The following is a 15173-nucleotide window of genomic DNA, read 5'->3' on the forward strand; positions in this document are numbered from 1 at the left end:
CACGGCCAGCTTCGAGGGGAAATCCGTTACAAACCCTGGAGAGAACTGGGTCCAAAGCCAAGAGGCGCGGTTACTATGACAACCAGCCGGCGCCTAAAGCTGAGCCTAGTGCTCCCAGCTTGCCCCGCGTGACGCAGCGCCGGAAGTGAGTGAGCACTTCCGGCGGCCTCCCCTTCGCCCTGGCGTCTCCGCGGTACTCATTTCCCCGGTTGTTCCTGCAGTCATGAAGGACGTACCCGGCTTCTTACAACAGAGTCAGAGCTCCGGGCCCGGCCAGGCCGCCGTGTGGCACCGTTTGGAGGAGCTCTACACCAAGAAGTGAGCGCCGAGCCGAAGGGCCGTGGGCCTCCTGGGATAGGAGAGCGACAGAAGGGACGGGGTGGGCCTGGATCTTGGTGGACTGAGGGCGCTCGGACCCCTGTGGATTGAATGGGGACAAGCTAGACAGAGAAGGTGTGCTGAGGGACCCGGAAGGCAGGACCGAGGAGGGAAAAGGGTGACATCCCAGAGGACTGAGGAGGAGAGCCAGACTGGGTTTTGGGATCTAGCGTTCACTGCCTTCTGGACCTGTGACTGAACAGATACCGATATCTTACATTTAGCCTTGTCATAACCTACTGTTGTTTTTCTCAGCAGTCTGGAGAAACAAGACAAACCAGAGACCAGTGCATATTTTTCCCCTGTTGATTCTGCCACTAGTGACCAGTGGTTGCTGGCGTGCAACCCCTTCTCCGCGTGCCATGGCCCCTGCTTCCCTTGCGTTTCATATTGGGCTTTGTGCGCCTAGAAAGATCTTAGAGTATGGGTTTGTTTAGAAACAGGATGAATTTCAAACAGTATCAGTTGCTAAACAACAATCTCTTTTTAAATATAGAATAAAATGTTAGCAGTGGGTTAGTGATTTTTCACAGGAAAACACAGCTCTGGTAATGCTCCCCTGTTAACAACCTTAGCCTTTAAGCATTGTGTCTTTTGCATGGATATTCAATATGTGTTTTGATGATAGCAGCCTTCTGCTATTAGCAGATTTTGAGGGAAAAAAATCTTAGTTTTTGGCAAATAATTGCTTGTGTAGCCCTTTGTACTTTTCATGCATTTTACTTGCATTCTTAAGAATTAGCCTTTGCTTTCAAATGCGCTATGTCATTGTTTTAGAGATTTTCTGTATTAGCTCATTCAGTCCTTCATCCTATTCATAGATGAGGAAACTGAAGCTCAGTTTAAGCTCCTTCCCTGAGGTAGTCAGCTAATAAGTAGAAGAGCCAGAATTTCAAATTCCATACATATGATTCCAGACTTCTTGTTTCCAGTCAAGCCTTGCAGTAACCCTTTGAGGTAATCTAGAAAGATGTTCTCCATTTATAGCTGAGAAAAGAAAGTGATCTCTCGGTGACATAACCATTGAGTGGCAGAGACAGGGAAAGAACTAAGCTTTAAAAAGCATGTGCTTTAGCTTTCTTGTGTTAAACATTAGAGATGATAGGACCATCAAAGGTGAAGGTGTCTGTGACTGACGTTAGGTTATAGGTCTTACGAGCCTTGTGTTTTTCAGGTTGTGGCATCAGCTGACACTTCAAGTGCTTGATTTTGTGCAGGACCCCTGCTTTGCCCAAGGAGATGGTCTCATTAAGGTAAATGATTTGCCATGCCATGTCACAGTATTGAACTATGCTCAAGTACTTTTTAAAAATAAAAGGTGGACTTGTCAATTATATATATATATGTCTACTCAGCAGTCACTTTATGTCAGGTACCATTCTGAGTGCTTTACACATCTACTCCTCATAACAACATTGGTAGATTAGTACTACTGCTATTCTGTTTTTCTTATGTAGAGGCAGACACCAAGACCTTAGGTGACTCGTCATAGATCACAGCTGATACGTGACAAAGGAAGATTCACACATAGACTTTCCAGCTTCTTCTACAACCCCAGCCTTGTCGACATCTGTTACGCCTGCCCTCTCTCCTCCTCCCCTCCCCCACCGACTCTGCTTGTTCCCCCAACACGGTCCTGGATAGTGTGGAGGATGTGCTTCACTGGGAGTGGGAGGCTCAGTATCATGGAATGCTGCTTAGTATCACGCTGCCTCTAATAGAGCCTTGTAGAATTTTGTCAACAGAAAAACACACTCTGCCCGAGCCTTTCCCAGATCCCCTGCTTTCCACCCCACAAACCCCTCCCTTTGCCCAGATTTGTATACTGGTAGACTACTGACTCGGAGAAGACAATGGCACCCCACTCCAGTACTCTTGCCTGGAAAATCCCATGAACGGAGGAGCCTGGAAGGCTGCAGTCCATGGGGTCGCTGAGGGTCAGACACGACTGAGCGACTTCACTTTCACTTTTCACTTTCATGCATTGGAAAAAGAAATGGCAACCCACTCCAGTGTTCTTGCCTGGAGAATCCCAGGGACGGGGGAGCCTGGTGGGCTGCCATCTGTGGGGTTGCACAGACTCGGACACGACTAAAGTGACTTAGCAGCAGCAGGCTACTGACTTGATGGACATGAGTTTGAGCAAACTCTGAGAGTTGGTGATGGACAGGAAAGCCTGATCTACTGCAGTCCATGGGGTCACAGAGAGTCGGACATGACTGAGCGACTGAACTGATCTGGGACTACTCTTTGAAATCTTTCCTGATATCTTTCTCCTTGATGCCTTTCTCTTGGATTCTGAATGAATCAGAGGTGTATAAATGCATTGGAACTGAAAGCTGGTTTGTAATGATTGTTTCAGTTATTTGCTTTAATTGTACTTATAGTGAAGCTTACCACTTTGATATTCCACCATCTGGGCTTCTAAGGTTTTCTTGTGGTTTATATCTGTCCGTTTGACATTTTACTACTCAAAGGAACTTGTAATCTTCTGTAAGCCTGGAGATTTTGCTGGCCATGCTATCTTCTGGATTATGTGAAAAAATGATAAATTAGAGCTGTCTCAATATTTATTCCCTAAGGTTCTGTATCATAGCGGTGGATAACTCATAACTGCTCATTTCTTTTTTTTTTTTTGCTCATTTCTATTCTTTGGTTTCTTATCTTCAAATCACTTTCACCTCATAGCAAAATATTTGCTCAGCCTCTTGGGAATGTGACATCATATTTAGGTCAGTAGATTTGTTTGCTATTTCCTTGGACAAAATAAACCTTTAAAAAGTATTGGGCCCCAGCCCTCATCATTCTCAGATAGATAGTGTTGACAAAAATGCAAATTAATAATCAAAAAGGAATGGGGGGGGTTTATTTGAGCCAAATTGAGGGTTATAACCTGGGAGACAAGACTCTCAGAATGCTCAGAGAACTGTGCAACATGTTAGGATAGAAACCAAGCCCCGGTCAAAAGCACAGTCATACACATGTGAGACACAGGGCAGTGCACCAGAATGACGTCCTGATCCTTTACATACAGTCCATCAAGGATGCACGGCCAGGTAGGGTCGTACAAAGAGAGCAGCAAGTCACCTTGACCACTACAGAGCTGGAAAAATACGCCCTTCACTTAAGAAGTTACATTGTCAGAAGAAAGGAAGCATCGGTGTGTGTGGTGGAGCAGGCGCCCTAGTGCAGATGCGCAGTGCAGATGAGGGCGACAGGAGGCCCAGAGCAAGAAACGCACGCGTGGTTTTTCTTGTCCTGCTTAAAAATATGAATTGTTCGTATTCTTTATTAAGTTTTAAGTTTATATATTTTAGTGTTTAATATAAATTTATTTCATCAATAGTATTCATGAATTTTCAGTCCCCGGAAATAATTTTGACTTTCTAGACTTAGTGAACTTTTTGCCTTAGAGAGCTTTTTTTTTTTTTTTTTAGGTAATTTTATAAATCATAACATATCAGAGAAGTTGAAACACTCCCTCTTAATGATAAAGGTATCTTTCAAATAGTTGTCTGTAATGAAAAATCCACTTTATTACATTGATTCTTTGCCAGGTGCCTGATATAAATATCTAACTGGCTGCTACAGGTTCATTTTTCCCCCTAAGTTTTATTGAGAAATAATTGACATCTATGGACATGAGTTTGGGTGAACTCCGGGAGTTGGTGATGGACAGGGAGGCCTGCCGTGCTGCAATTCATGGGGTCTCAGAGTCCCACACGACTGAGCGACTGAACTGAACTGAACTTTGTTTTAGTTTAAGGGGTCCAGTGTAATGATCTGATGTACATATGTATGCAAAATGCTCACCACAGTGAATCTAGTTAGCATATCACCTCACGTTGTTCCTGATTGGTTTTTCTTGTGATGAGAACTTGTGAGACCCACTCTCCTAGCAGCTTCAGATGTGCTGTGCGGAGCGGTTAGCTGTCGTCGCCGTGCCGTGCGCCATACTCCCCCGGACTTCGGTGCCTTATAGACGGGAGTTTGCACACTGACCTGTTCCACCTCTACCCCTGCTTCTGGCAGCTTTCTGCTTTCTGCTTTCTGTATGAGTTAGTTTCTTAGGTTCCACGTTTAAGTGAGGTTAAATAGTACTTGTCTTTCTCTGACTTATTTCACTTCACATAATGCCCTCAAGGTTCATTTGCGTTGTCACAGATGGCAGGACTTTCATTTTTTAGGCTGAGTGATATCCCATTGTGTATATATATTCACCACATTTTGTTTCACAGAGACATTTCCATCTTTCAGTCTTCATACCCAGGGGAACTTTAAATGCTCCTTATTCCAAAGTTGACTTGTCTGAGGGTTCCCTCTCCCAGCTTTGCCCATACTAGGCACTCCCTTTGCCACCCTGTTGCCTAGCTGTGAGCTCAGAGGTTGTCAGCAGCTCCCCTCTGTGTGACCTGCCCACACTGAGCAGGTCTGCAGTTCACTTGCAGATTTCTCAGACACACTGTCAACCTCACTGCCTTTGCTCCTCTCTCTTCTGTCATGACTACTCATGACCTCAGCTGTTCTGTCTCCTCAGTCATTTTCTTTCCCGTCCTCTTTGCATCCAGCCATGTGTATAAAATACAAATGTGGTTGTATGTGTCCACTGGTATAGCTTTGACTTTAGGATAGAGACCAAGGCCCAGTCTCTGTGTCCTTCCGAAGTACTTCTAAAACATAATGCAGTTACTTCTTTGGTGCTTTTGCGTATGTTTGTTCCTGTCTGGAATGGTGTCCCAACTACCCTGTCTACCACATCAAATTTGTCCACCTCTTATTGCTCTTCATTCCTTAAGGCTCAACTATCAGTTTCTGAAATAACCTTGGCAATCTCTCTCATTGGCTAATCCAGCTGTGTGCTTTTTTCCTTGCTTTATAACTCACAGTGTTGCCATTTGTTTGCAAGTCTGGCTTCTCCCCTAGGCCAGAAGCTCCTCAGAAGTTCGGTTTTCATCTTCCGCATTCTGTGCTGTAGTACTTAGTACACAGTCTCAGTAAGCGCTCAAGTGTTTGCTGAGTGACTGTGATACTGGATAATGGGACATAATTAGCCTGCAACCTTCTGACTTCTGTTTAGTTAATGAGCCTTTCAAACGGATAGTCTGTTTTATTCAGAGTACTTTGGAGGACAAATAGATGAGTTGGTCCTTGGGAGAGTCTCATGGGACAAGGTTCTAATTCTAAATGCTAGGGGAAAAAAAAAACCAACTCTAGCTCTATTTGGCTGTGTCGGGTCTTAGTTGTGGCACTCAGAATCTTTCTAGAGTCGTGAAGAATCTTTGTTTAGGAACACAGGCTCTCTAGTTGTGGCACAAGCTCAGTTGTTGCAACACATGGGCTTAATTGCTCTGCTGCATGTGGGATCTTAGTTCCCCAACCAGAGGTTGAACCCATAACCCCTGTGTTGCAAGGTGGATTCTTAATGCCTCGACCACCAGGGAAGTCCCTAGTGGTGATCATTTATGTGAGCTTAATAAGGCCCAATTTGGGTCTTCTGTTACTCAGCACATACTTATGCGGTGCATGCTGTGTGATGGGTGTCATGCCAGTGTCTGAAGTCTTGATTCTGCAGAATGAAAGACATCTTGTAATTACTCTCCGTGTTTTGGTTCCACAGCTTTATGAAAACTTCATCAGTGAATTTGAACACAGGTAAAATTCTTTTGTTTGTTTTTGTTTTTGAAAATGAAGACATTGATTTGTTGACGTTCAAAGACTGGGTTTTTATTTCAGGGTGAATCCTTTGTCCCTGGTAGAAATCATTCTACATGTAGTTAGACAGATGACTGGTGAGTCTCACTTTGTTTCATAAAGGAGCAGATCCTAATGGTAATTAAAATGATCTCAAAGTATAAGTTAATTGAGCTTTTGGATTTCAATAGACAATATAAAATTCTGAGTTTTGTATTTTATGGTCTAAGCCTAAAGGTTATCCCACCTGTAAAGGTGGATACTTTACAGGTACAACAAGACACTCTGTTGGCAATGCTTCTGACTTTGGTCTTTCTTTTCTAGATCCTAATGTGGCTCTTAGTTTTCTGGAAAAGACTCGTGAGAAGGTAAACGTGACGTCTGAGCCAGATCTTTTAAAACATGTGAATTACAGTTTGTGTCTGTGCCCACTGTTCACAACTCTGGAGACCAGTGTGTCCGTAGTTGTGCACGTTAAGTCAGTGTGCAGATACCTTCCTTGTTACTCCACTGCCCACACTTCTGAGGGTCCCTCATTTCTGATGTCTTTAGGTGAAAAGTAGTGATGAGGCGGTGATCCTGTGCAAAACCGCAATTGGAGCTCTGAAGCTAAATATCGGTGACCTGCAGGTTACAAAGGTGAGATTGCCACAGTACAGATTGGTCGCTGTTTAAAACTGTAAGGGGAAAAAATCCTAATGTTCCTCTTCGTTTATTTTTAAATAATTTTAAATTACAGGAAAGTTGCAAAAATAGCACAGAAGACCCTCCTTTGCCCTCACCTCAGGTTGCTGTTCACATCGCTCCTCTTTGCCCCACCATTCTGTGCTGTGTGTGTGTGCATGTAGGTTCTTTTTTTTTTTTTTTTTTTTCCAAAGCCGCTTAAGAATAAGTTGCTAATATGATGCCTGTTACCCTTAAACAGAGTTCTGTCCCTTAGGAGCACGTACATCCAGCAGGATACCACACAGGATGAACTGAAGTTTTCCATTTTAATGTAGCCAAATTTATCAGTCTTTGTGGTTTATGCTTTTCACCTTGTCATACGTTACTTGAAAAACGTTTAAGTTAGAAAGCATTCTTTCTTCCTGTGTATAGGAAACTATCGAAGATGTTGAGGAAATGCTCAGCAACCTCCCTGGGGTGACATCCGTTCACAGTCGTTTCTACGACCTCTCCAGTAAATACTATCAAACAATTGGAAACCACGCGTCCTACTACAAAGACGCGCTGCGGTTTCTGGGCTGTGTGGACATCAAGGATCTGCCAGGTAACGTGACCAAAAGGTCTGTGTCACATGAGGAGCTCGCTCACATGACCTAGCAGTTGTGACGCGCCTGAGGCAGCTGATCTCAGAAATTACCCAAATGTGTGTATTTCTTCTAGAAGAAAGCCCATGTGCTAGGAAGCGTTGTTTGAGCCTTAGTTTTCGCATTTGTTTTCAGCCTTTAATTCATTGACAGTGAGGCTGACCCTCATAGCCCCTTTACTGTTCCTGCTCCAGAACTGCTCCTTTCTGTGGTCTGCGTCAGTGAGACGTAGGGCGATGTGGACGCCTTGACCCCCCACAAGGCACCGTGACGGCCCTGAACCTGGGACTTTTGTCATGAAACGGAGATGCTACACCCAGGGCAGCAAATTGCAGACATCTCCCAAGGGTTTGGGGGTGGGGACTTTCGTCATGAAACGGAAGTGCTACACCCAGGGCAGTAAATTACAAAAATCTCCCAAGGGTTTGGGGGTGGAAGAAGAGTGACCAGCGACTTTGGGGGATAGTGCAAGAAAGACGTGTTTACAAAAGAAATTTTACCCTATTTTAACATACTTTAGATGTTGCAGAGTATACTGTTGAAGCTAAGGAGATGAGCAACTCCTAAAATTGTTAGTGCAGTTTTAATTGCTACATTTCAAGAAAAATATATTGGAAAAAGCAACTAATATGGTCAAGAGAATAAGGGCACAAAATGTAGGTTAATTCTAGTCAGAGGAGGCTAAACGTGGTGGCTCTAAGCTGGATAAGAAACAGTGCTGCTTCCACAGCAGGGGTGAGGCGCACACCCCACCAGGCAGTGGGTACAATGAAAATACAAGTAGATTCACACACACTTAGGTAAAAACAAGCAACGAATGCCTTTGCTACCAAAGCTGTATATATGGTTCCAGGTACAGTCTGAGTCAGTCCAGTACTTGAAACGAGATAACTGATGTTAGGGCTTTGTAATATAACCACTACAGAAAACAGTTTATTTCTTATGGGAGAATTCTGAAGCAAAACAGAACTGATTCTTAGGCCTGGAGTGTAACTGGAGGTGTGTTGTTGCCGTAGTGTCTGAGCAGCAGGAGAGAGCTTTCACGCTGGGACTGGCAGGACTTCTTGGCGAGGGAGTTTTCAACTTTGGCGAGCTGGTACGTGGACCAGGGGCACAGCTTCCTGAGCCCGGGGAGGCTGAGCTGCTGTCGCTGACCACGTCTGTCCTCGCAGCTCATGCACCCCGTGCTGGAGTCGCTGAGGGACACGGACCGGCAGTGGCTGATCGACACCCTCTACGCCTTCAACAGCGGCAACGTGGAGCAATTCCAGACCCTGAAGACCGCCTGGGGCCAGCAGGTCAGTCCCGTGGGATCGGCTGTGCGCCTGGGGTCACTTTGCTCTCTAACCCTCACCCTTCCTGCCTTTGCTTGTGCGGAGAGTCCTCTTGAAACGCCAGCATGCGCCTTGTGGTCCTGCCCCTGGTGTTCGTGACAATGGCACAAATCTTACTTTGTAAATTCTTTGTCTTGGAAAATCCTGGGTCTTCAGCTAAGCACTCTTCTAATAATTTCCTGAGAAAAATGAAGTTCGAATCACTTGAAGCTAATAATAAGCCTCAGTGATCTAAAGTGGGAAATATTTGGGCCTGCCCAGTTTCTTTTTGCTCTATTGACGATTGTAGAAAGAATTTCAAAATCCAGGTTAGGTAACCGATGTTGTATTGCTTTACAGCCTGATTTAGCAGCCAACGAAGCCCAACTTCTCAGGAAAATTCAGTTACTATGCCTCATGGAGGTAAGCAGGACCCAGGACCTACATGGTGACCTAAGACCCTGCCGGGAGCCGTGGGGCCCTGCAGACTCTGAAGGCCCTCGGGGTGCAGCTTAAGCTGTGGTGGTGGTTCTCCTGCCCCGCCCGCCAGCCACCTCTGCTCTTCCTCTGCCACCACTTGCTTTTTTTAGTTTGTATTTGAGCCTTAGCTTGGGTGACCCCTGCTCAGGGTGGGATTCCCCGTCCACCTGTGCTGAGAGAACTGCGGCCTGCCTTTGTTGGTCTGCCTGCCCTCTGTCCTGCCCTGGAACGTGAGCTTCTGGAGCACAGGCGCTTGGTGTTTCTGGCTCATCGCAGGGTTGCCCGCTCCACACACAGCCCTGGCACGTGGCAGCCTCAAGTACTCGTGCAGGAAATGAGCAATGACTGTTCTAGAAAATGACCATAAAGCCTATTTCACCTTCTCGTCTAGGAATGGGAAGCCTAGTCTGAGTTAAGATAATGTGACTAATGCTAAGAAAGTGTTAGTATCTGGAGCACTGATAAGGTCTGTGTTTTCAGAGCAGTATTGACAAAAATATCTTTATCAGTTCTCTGACTTACAAAAACTTTTTTCAGATGACTTTTACACGACCCGCCAATCATAGGCAACTCACTTTTGAAGAAATTGCCAAAAGTGCTAAAATCACTGTGAACGAGGTATGTAGCTCTTAGACTTAGGATGCTGCAGCGGCAGAGCTGCTTCCTGGGGTCCAGACTCCGGTGTGAGCTCACCGCCCCTAGGCTCAGGTCACAGAGACACTGAGCCGTGCTCCCCTCGTGTTTCACAGCTGGCAGGGTCCATGGGGATGTGCGTGTTGGCGCCAGAGTGTCTTACACAAGCCCCTCTATGCGCAGGTGGAGTTGCTGGTGATGAAGGCCCTCTCGGTGGGGCTGGTGAAAGGCAGTATTGACGAGGTGGATAAGCGGGTTCACATGACCTGGGTGCAGCCCCGCGTGCTGGATTTGCAGCAGGTAATGTGCTTGAAATACAGAGTCACCTTCCTGGGTGTTTGGGGTTGTGTCTGTGCTGTCTTTAGTTTCCTTTGGATGGAAGCCATTTAGGAATAAAGCGTGGTTAGACAGGAGATTTCAGAGAATGAATCACTGCTCTGTGGACTGAGGGCTTTTCCGAGACCCTGGCTGAGCGCCAGCTTGAGGCCTGAGCCTGCACGTAAGGCCTGCGGTGCCGCTGCTGGTGGTGCCTGGCGATGCCTCCAACCCTAAGATGGCTTCCGAGTGAATACTCCTCTGGGTCTGTGATTTGAGCTAAAATCTATCTCATTTTTATTTTCTGGAAATTTAATCCTCTGGATTTCCTCTATTCTTGCCTGTTTTCTTTCATGCAAGTTTTTCTTAATGTCCTTCTGGTAAGAATTGACGGGGACAATCCCATCTCACACACCCAGTTCCCCCAGGTCTGATGTCCTTTTTAATAATGCTGCCCTAAAGAATTAGATGGACATTTAGGACTGCCCCATCAACTGCCATGATTCCCAAGCGCCTTAACACGCGTGTGTCCTGGCTTGCACGCCTTGACACATGTGTGTCCTGGCTTGCACGCCTTAACGCGCGTGTGTCCTGGCTTGCACGCCTTAATGCGCGTGTGTCCTGGCTTGCACGCCTTAACACGCGTGTGTCCTGGCTTGCACGCCTTAACACGCATGTGTCCTGGCTTGCACACAGATCAAGGGGATGAAGGACCGTCTGGAGTTCTGGTGTACCGACGTGAAGAGCATGGAGATGCTGGTGGAGCACCAGGCCCACGACATCCTCACCTAGGCCCCTGGCCTCAGCCCATCCCTGGAGAGGTGTTTCGTGGCGGGTGACCCAGGCAGCAAGAAGACCTGCGTTTAATCGGGGGTGGGAGTGGGAGTCAGTTTGGAGTATGGACTGTTCTTCCTGTGCACATTGTCACGGAGGACTGTCATTGACGAGGGAGCCAGCCATAGGCAAAAGCCTCCTTTCTGGATGCCGCTGTAGCCTGCAGTGGAGAAGGGTCACTGGGGCTCAGGTGAGGCAGCAGGAATGTGTGGATACCTCCAGGAATGGGGAGGAAAGCCCCTCATAGGTGGAGGGCACCCATTCCAGCATTGGCCTTCACTGCACCCACATGTGTGAATGGCTTCTCCAGTGCAGCTTGAGGATGTTTCTGTAATAAATGCCTTGCTCTGTCCTTTTTGTGGTTCAGTTTCCTTAGGCTTAGCTCCCAGGTTAAGCCTATGCCTGAAGTGGTTAAAAAGCAGGAGATGGAACCTGGTGGAAATTTGGCTTTGGTTCTCACTGTCTACTCTGAGGAGAAGGCATCCCTGACCACACTGGCCATGGGGCAGAGCCAGAACAGAGGGTGGTGGGCACAGCAGCCAAGGAAGCGAGTGCTGCCTCTATTGTTGCTCAGGGAGACGTGGTGTCTGTTTCCTTCTAATATGTGTCTTCCCATTGCCACCGAGCCAGCAGCTTCTGTGGCCCGAGTACCCCGGTGCTGATAGGAACCAGCTTTCCGACAGCCCAGTCCTGGGCATCCAGGGGGAGTGGGGGAGGTGCATGATGCACATACAGAGAATCACCAAAGACATGAGGAAAGAGGAGGGCTTTAATCTGATCTTCCTGTCTGTGCCAGGTGTGGGGACCGCAGAGCCTTCATGCTGCTGAGCTCTTCTTGTAGTTATCCAGGTGGTACAGGACCCAGCCGGCAGGAAGCAGGAAGCTGAGGAACGTCACAGAGAGCCCAATGGCCTGCTCCTGGGTCAAGAAAACGCACACGAGTCCACTTGGCCCAGGCCCACTGCCTCTGTCCCTGGGGCTTAATCAGAGCAGGGTGAAGAGCTAGACACGCGGCCCTGCCCCTTGGCTCCTGCTGGACCCTTGGCCCAGCAGTGTTTGCTCCATCTGCCCCAGATAGCCTTATCTGCAAGATGTGAGCAGTGAGCACTGCCGTGGTAACGGAGGACAGCCTACTGGACTCTATTCTCTGGGTGGGGCCTTTTATCACAGCCCCACCCTCTGCCTGAGAGCCCGGCCTGTTCCTTGACCTTGAGCTCCTTCCCACTGAGCATGATGTGCACCCTCCCTTCTGGTTACCTGCGGACTTGTGCATGTCAGGTGTGGTGTCAGGTTGCTTGGAACAAGTCCAGGGCCCTTTCTCTGAGTGGTGGTCCTGTTCAGAAGCCTGGGTGGGATTCCCTATACGTGTGTGTGTGCACGTGTGCGCACGCGCATGCATATACATACGTGGAGGCCACGCCACCTGGCACCCTGTGTTCTCAGCGGCTGCACCCTTGGAGCCCAGTTCTAAAGCACCAGCTATATTTCACCTTCATTGTTTCCTCCTGAAACAGCCCAGACTAGTCGCCCCACCCCTCCCCGGAGTGAATCATGACGCCAGGTTTGAGACCAATCCTTCCTTACTGACTTTTCACTCCCAGAGATTTAAGCAATGTTGGCCCAGAATAGGGACTGAAGGCTGGGTTCAGATCTAGTCCTATGACCTTGGGCGGTGACCTTGGCTTATTTATGCTTAAAATAGAGATAGTTGTTGACTGTCCTGGAGCCCCAGGGTCGCAGGTTTGCATTTTCACCTGGGCTCTCACAGACCCTCAAAGCAGCCCACTCTTTGCTTTTAATAGGTGGTAAAGCGAGATGCCCTGGGCACCCCCCGACCTCAGCCGGCAGCAGTGTTTACAAGCGGGGCCTGAGAGCAGAGGGCCCCTGCCCACCGACTGACTGCAGCTTTGGGAGCCTGGCCTGTGGGCGATGGCTGCAGGGACCCCATTTGGAAACTTGGGACACTTCCAGCCTGGTGCTCCTGAGACTGAGCACCAGGGTCCCTTCTGTAAGCAGGCCTGAAGGAAGCCCCTCTCCCCTCTGCCTCCTGCCCCAAACCCACCTCATCCTGAAAACATCTCAGGACCACCCACTCGCCCTGCCTGGGGTAGGGGCCCCCACCCCTCACCCCCCACTCCCCACTGCCTTGGTGGGACCTACCTTCGGAGAAGTGGGTGTTTTGGCTGGCTTGGCAGTGATGTGTGCCTTAGGGACCACCCAACCCCTCAGCGGGGCTTGCAGCAGCCTGCCGGTGGGGGCCAACCGCAGCATAGTTGTAGGGCTGAGCTCCTTAGTCTAGTGAAGTTCCGGGTGTGCACACGGTGTGCCCTCTGCTCACTTGGTTGCTGGAGCTTTTTATAGCTCACGGAGGCAGCTGCAGCTGTCCCCTCCTGTCACAGGGCTTGGCAGAGGGAAGCCTGCTTGGAACAGAGAGAAAGGGCCTCAGACCAGCAACTCCAGGCCCAGCCCCTGCTATGGCTCCCGAGGGGGCCTCAGCCTCTCTGGAAAGTATGTTCACTTCTTTGTGGGGAAGGAGCTCAACAAAAGAGCAGGACCAGAGAAGTTGGTTTGAGAAGGCAACAGGGAAAAGTGACATAATTTAATAAGAGTTAACCCTAAATATCTGGGAAGTCAGCAGGCAGTGCGCTGTGGAGCTACTCTGAAGTTCTCTGACGCCGGAATTCCTGGTTGAATGGTCAGGCCTTCTCTACCTGAACGTACTGGGCAACCCCGCTCTACCCTGGGCACAGCCCGGGTCTAGCCCAGAGGCCGCTGTTCCTCAGGGGCTGGGCTGCGGAGGAGCAGAGGGGAAGTTCAGCAGACAAGACACTTTGAGGATCTGCCTCCAGGCCCACGTGCAGGGACAGGTACTCAGGGCTGAATGCCCTGGGTCGGCACCACCTGCTGGCCCCCGGGAGGTCGCTGTAGCGCTGCCGGTCACTGCGTGTGAGCTGAAGCCTCTTTCTCTTACTTCTGCAGGTGATGAGCTATTCATTCCCTCCCACACCAAACGCTGCTTAGTGAGTTTGTTTTCACACTGAGAGTCTTCCACAGTCCTGTGCAACAACCCCTCACCCCCTGCAGTGAAAACCCTGTGCTAATTTCCCTGAGAGAATGGAAGTGGCCAGAGGAGACCGCTGCCTGGCCCGTCAGTGTCCTCTGGAGAGCAGAGAGCCATCCGTGGGGCCCAGTTAGCCAGTGCCCTCAGACTGCCTTCTGCCAGAGGCCAAAGGTGTCATCTGTCCCGGCCTGGGGCTCTGAGTGCCTAACCCACTGAACCCACGCCTGCCCTCCCCACCCAGCCTCCACAGGTGCTCCCCAAAGCAGCCAGGATGCGCCTTCCAGAGTACTCAGGTCTCTGCACAACTCTGCCCAGAACCCTCCAGCAGGGCCCAGAGGCCTGAGCGGTCTGACCGCTGCCACCTGGCCCTCCCTGCTCCCCTTGCACCCAGCACTGGCCTCCTGTCCTGTCCTGGACGTGCCACACCCTGACCCACGCCGGTGCCTCAGTCCGGGGGCCTTCCCCTCAGCCTCTCATGTGTCTTCAGGGCATGCAGGCCCTGAGCAAGTGATGTCTCCTCGGACGTATCTTGTCAGGCCCACAAGGGCAGGGACTAGTGCGTTCACCACTTTGGGGCCCAGAGAAGGTTTTCAGTCAATGTTAGATGGATGGAGGGTGGGGAAGGAAGGGATGGGTGGACGAGTGGGCAGCTAGGAGGCTGGGCGGAGCCTCAGTTCTGCACCGCTGAGGGTTAAGCTGGAGGAGTGCAGAGTCCGAGATGATAGGAAACTGTGGGGTCACGACCCACCGTCAGAATGACTAAAAGGTTGTTGGTGACAGTGAGCAAGGCCACAGCCCAGAGTGTGTTCCTCAGCTGTCTCCAGACCAGGCAGTCTCGGTGTGAGCCCAGGCGCCAAGCAGGCCAAGCAGCAGGACGTCTCACCACGTTGGTCCTAAGCCCCAGACTTAGCATTGGCCTCCATCCTCATGAACGATTACACCCTGATGGTGACTGATGATGTGACTGCATTCCCCAAGGAACATCAGTTTACCTGTTCTTCCCTGGGGGCTACACCTGTTCTAAATGTGGGACTCGCTTCTGGGCTCCCAGCCCCGCCTTCCCGGGCCCCAGTCTGACCGTCCTGTAACTTGGTTTCCCAGGAAGGAGCCAAGTCCCGGGAGGCCAGAGGAGGAAGTGTGTCCTGAACATTATCTCCA

General features: G+C 49.3%; 2 protein-coding genes across 3 annotated transcripts; one reads left to right on the forward strand and one right to left on the reverse strand.

Moving 5' to 3' along the window:
• Positions 1 to 96: 96 nt before the first annotated feature.
• Positions 97 to 11306, forward strand: PSMD13 (proteasome 26S subunit, non-ATPase 13). 2 transcript variants are annotated; one of them, XM_055580392.1, is made up of 14 exons: positions 97 to 318; positions 1553 to 1631; positions 5996 to 6030; positions 6112 to 6167; positions 6394 to 6437; positions 6622 to 6708; positions 6809 to 6913; positions 7168 to 7339; positions 8396 to 8475; positions 8552 to 8677; positions 9053 to 9115; positions 9710 to 9790; positions 9989 to 10105; positions 10817 to 11306. In XM_055580392.1, exons 1-14 carry the CDS (start codon positions 224 to 226, stop codon positions 10910 to 10912), a joined length of 1236 nt encoding a protein of 411 aa, XP_055436367.1. In that variant the 5' UTR covers positions 97 to 223; the 3' UTR covers positions 10913 to 11306. The 2 variants fall into 2 exon arrangements, with proteins under 2 accessions (XP_055436367.1, XP_055436368.1); XM_055580393.1 differs by lacking the exon at positions 6809 to 6913 and having other exon boundaries at positions 106 to 318.
• Positions 11307 to 11705: 399 nt separating this feature from the next.
• LOC129652162 (cytochrome c oxidase subunit 8B, mitochondrial) lies at positions 11706 to 13299 on the reverse strand. The gene is made up of 2 exons (XM_055580405.1): positions 13115 to 13299; positions 11706 to 11872 (listed from the first exon to the last, which is right to left on the reverse strand). Exons 1-2 carry the CDS (start codon positions 13223 to 13225, stop codon positions 11771 to 11773), a joined length of 213 nt encoding a protein of 70 aa, XP_055436380.1. The 5' UTR covers positions 13226 to 13299; the 3' UTR covers positions 11706 to 11770.
• Between the last annotated feature and the right edge of the window lie 1874 nt (positions 13300 to 15173).

Source organism: Bubalus kerabau, chromosome 5, assembly GCF_029407905.1.
Source record: "Bubalus kerabau isolate K-KA32 ecotype Philippines breed swamp buffalo chromosome 5, PCC_UOA_SB_1v2, whole genome shotgun sequence".
In the NCBI taxonomy this organism is placed as follows: domain Eukaryota; kingdom Metazoa; phylum Chordata; class Mammalia; order Artiodactyla; family Bovidae; genus Bubalus; species Bubalus kerabau.

Coding starts and splice junctions, on each gene's coding strand:
- PSMD13 (XM_055580392.1), top strand. CDS start 224: ATGAAGGACGTACCCGGCTTCTTACAACAGAGTCAGAGCTCCGGGCCC. Junction 7,340..8,395: donor GGACATCAAGGATCTGCCAG/GTAACGTGACCA, acceptor TTGTTGCCGTAG/TGTCTGAGCAGCAGGAGAGA. Junction 9,791..9,988: donor CTAAAATCACTGTGAACGAG/GTATGTAGCTCT, acceptor CTCTATGCGCAG/GTGGAGTTGCTGGTGATGAA.
- LOC129652162 (XM_055580405.1), bottom strand. CDS start 13,225: ATGCTGCGGTTGGCCCCCACCGGCAGGCTGCTGCAAGCCCCGCTGAGG. Junction 11,873..13,114: donor AAACACCCACTTCTCCGAAG/GTAGGTCCCACC, acceptor TTCTTGACCCAG/GAGCAGGCCATTGGGCTCTC.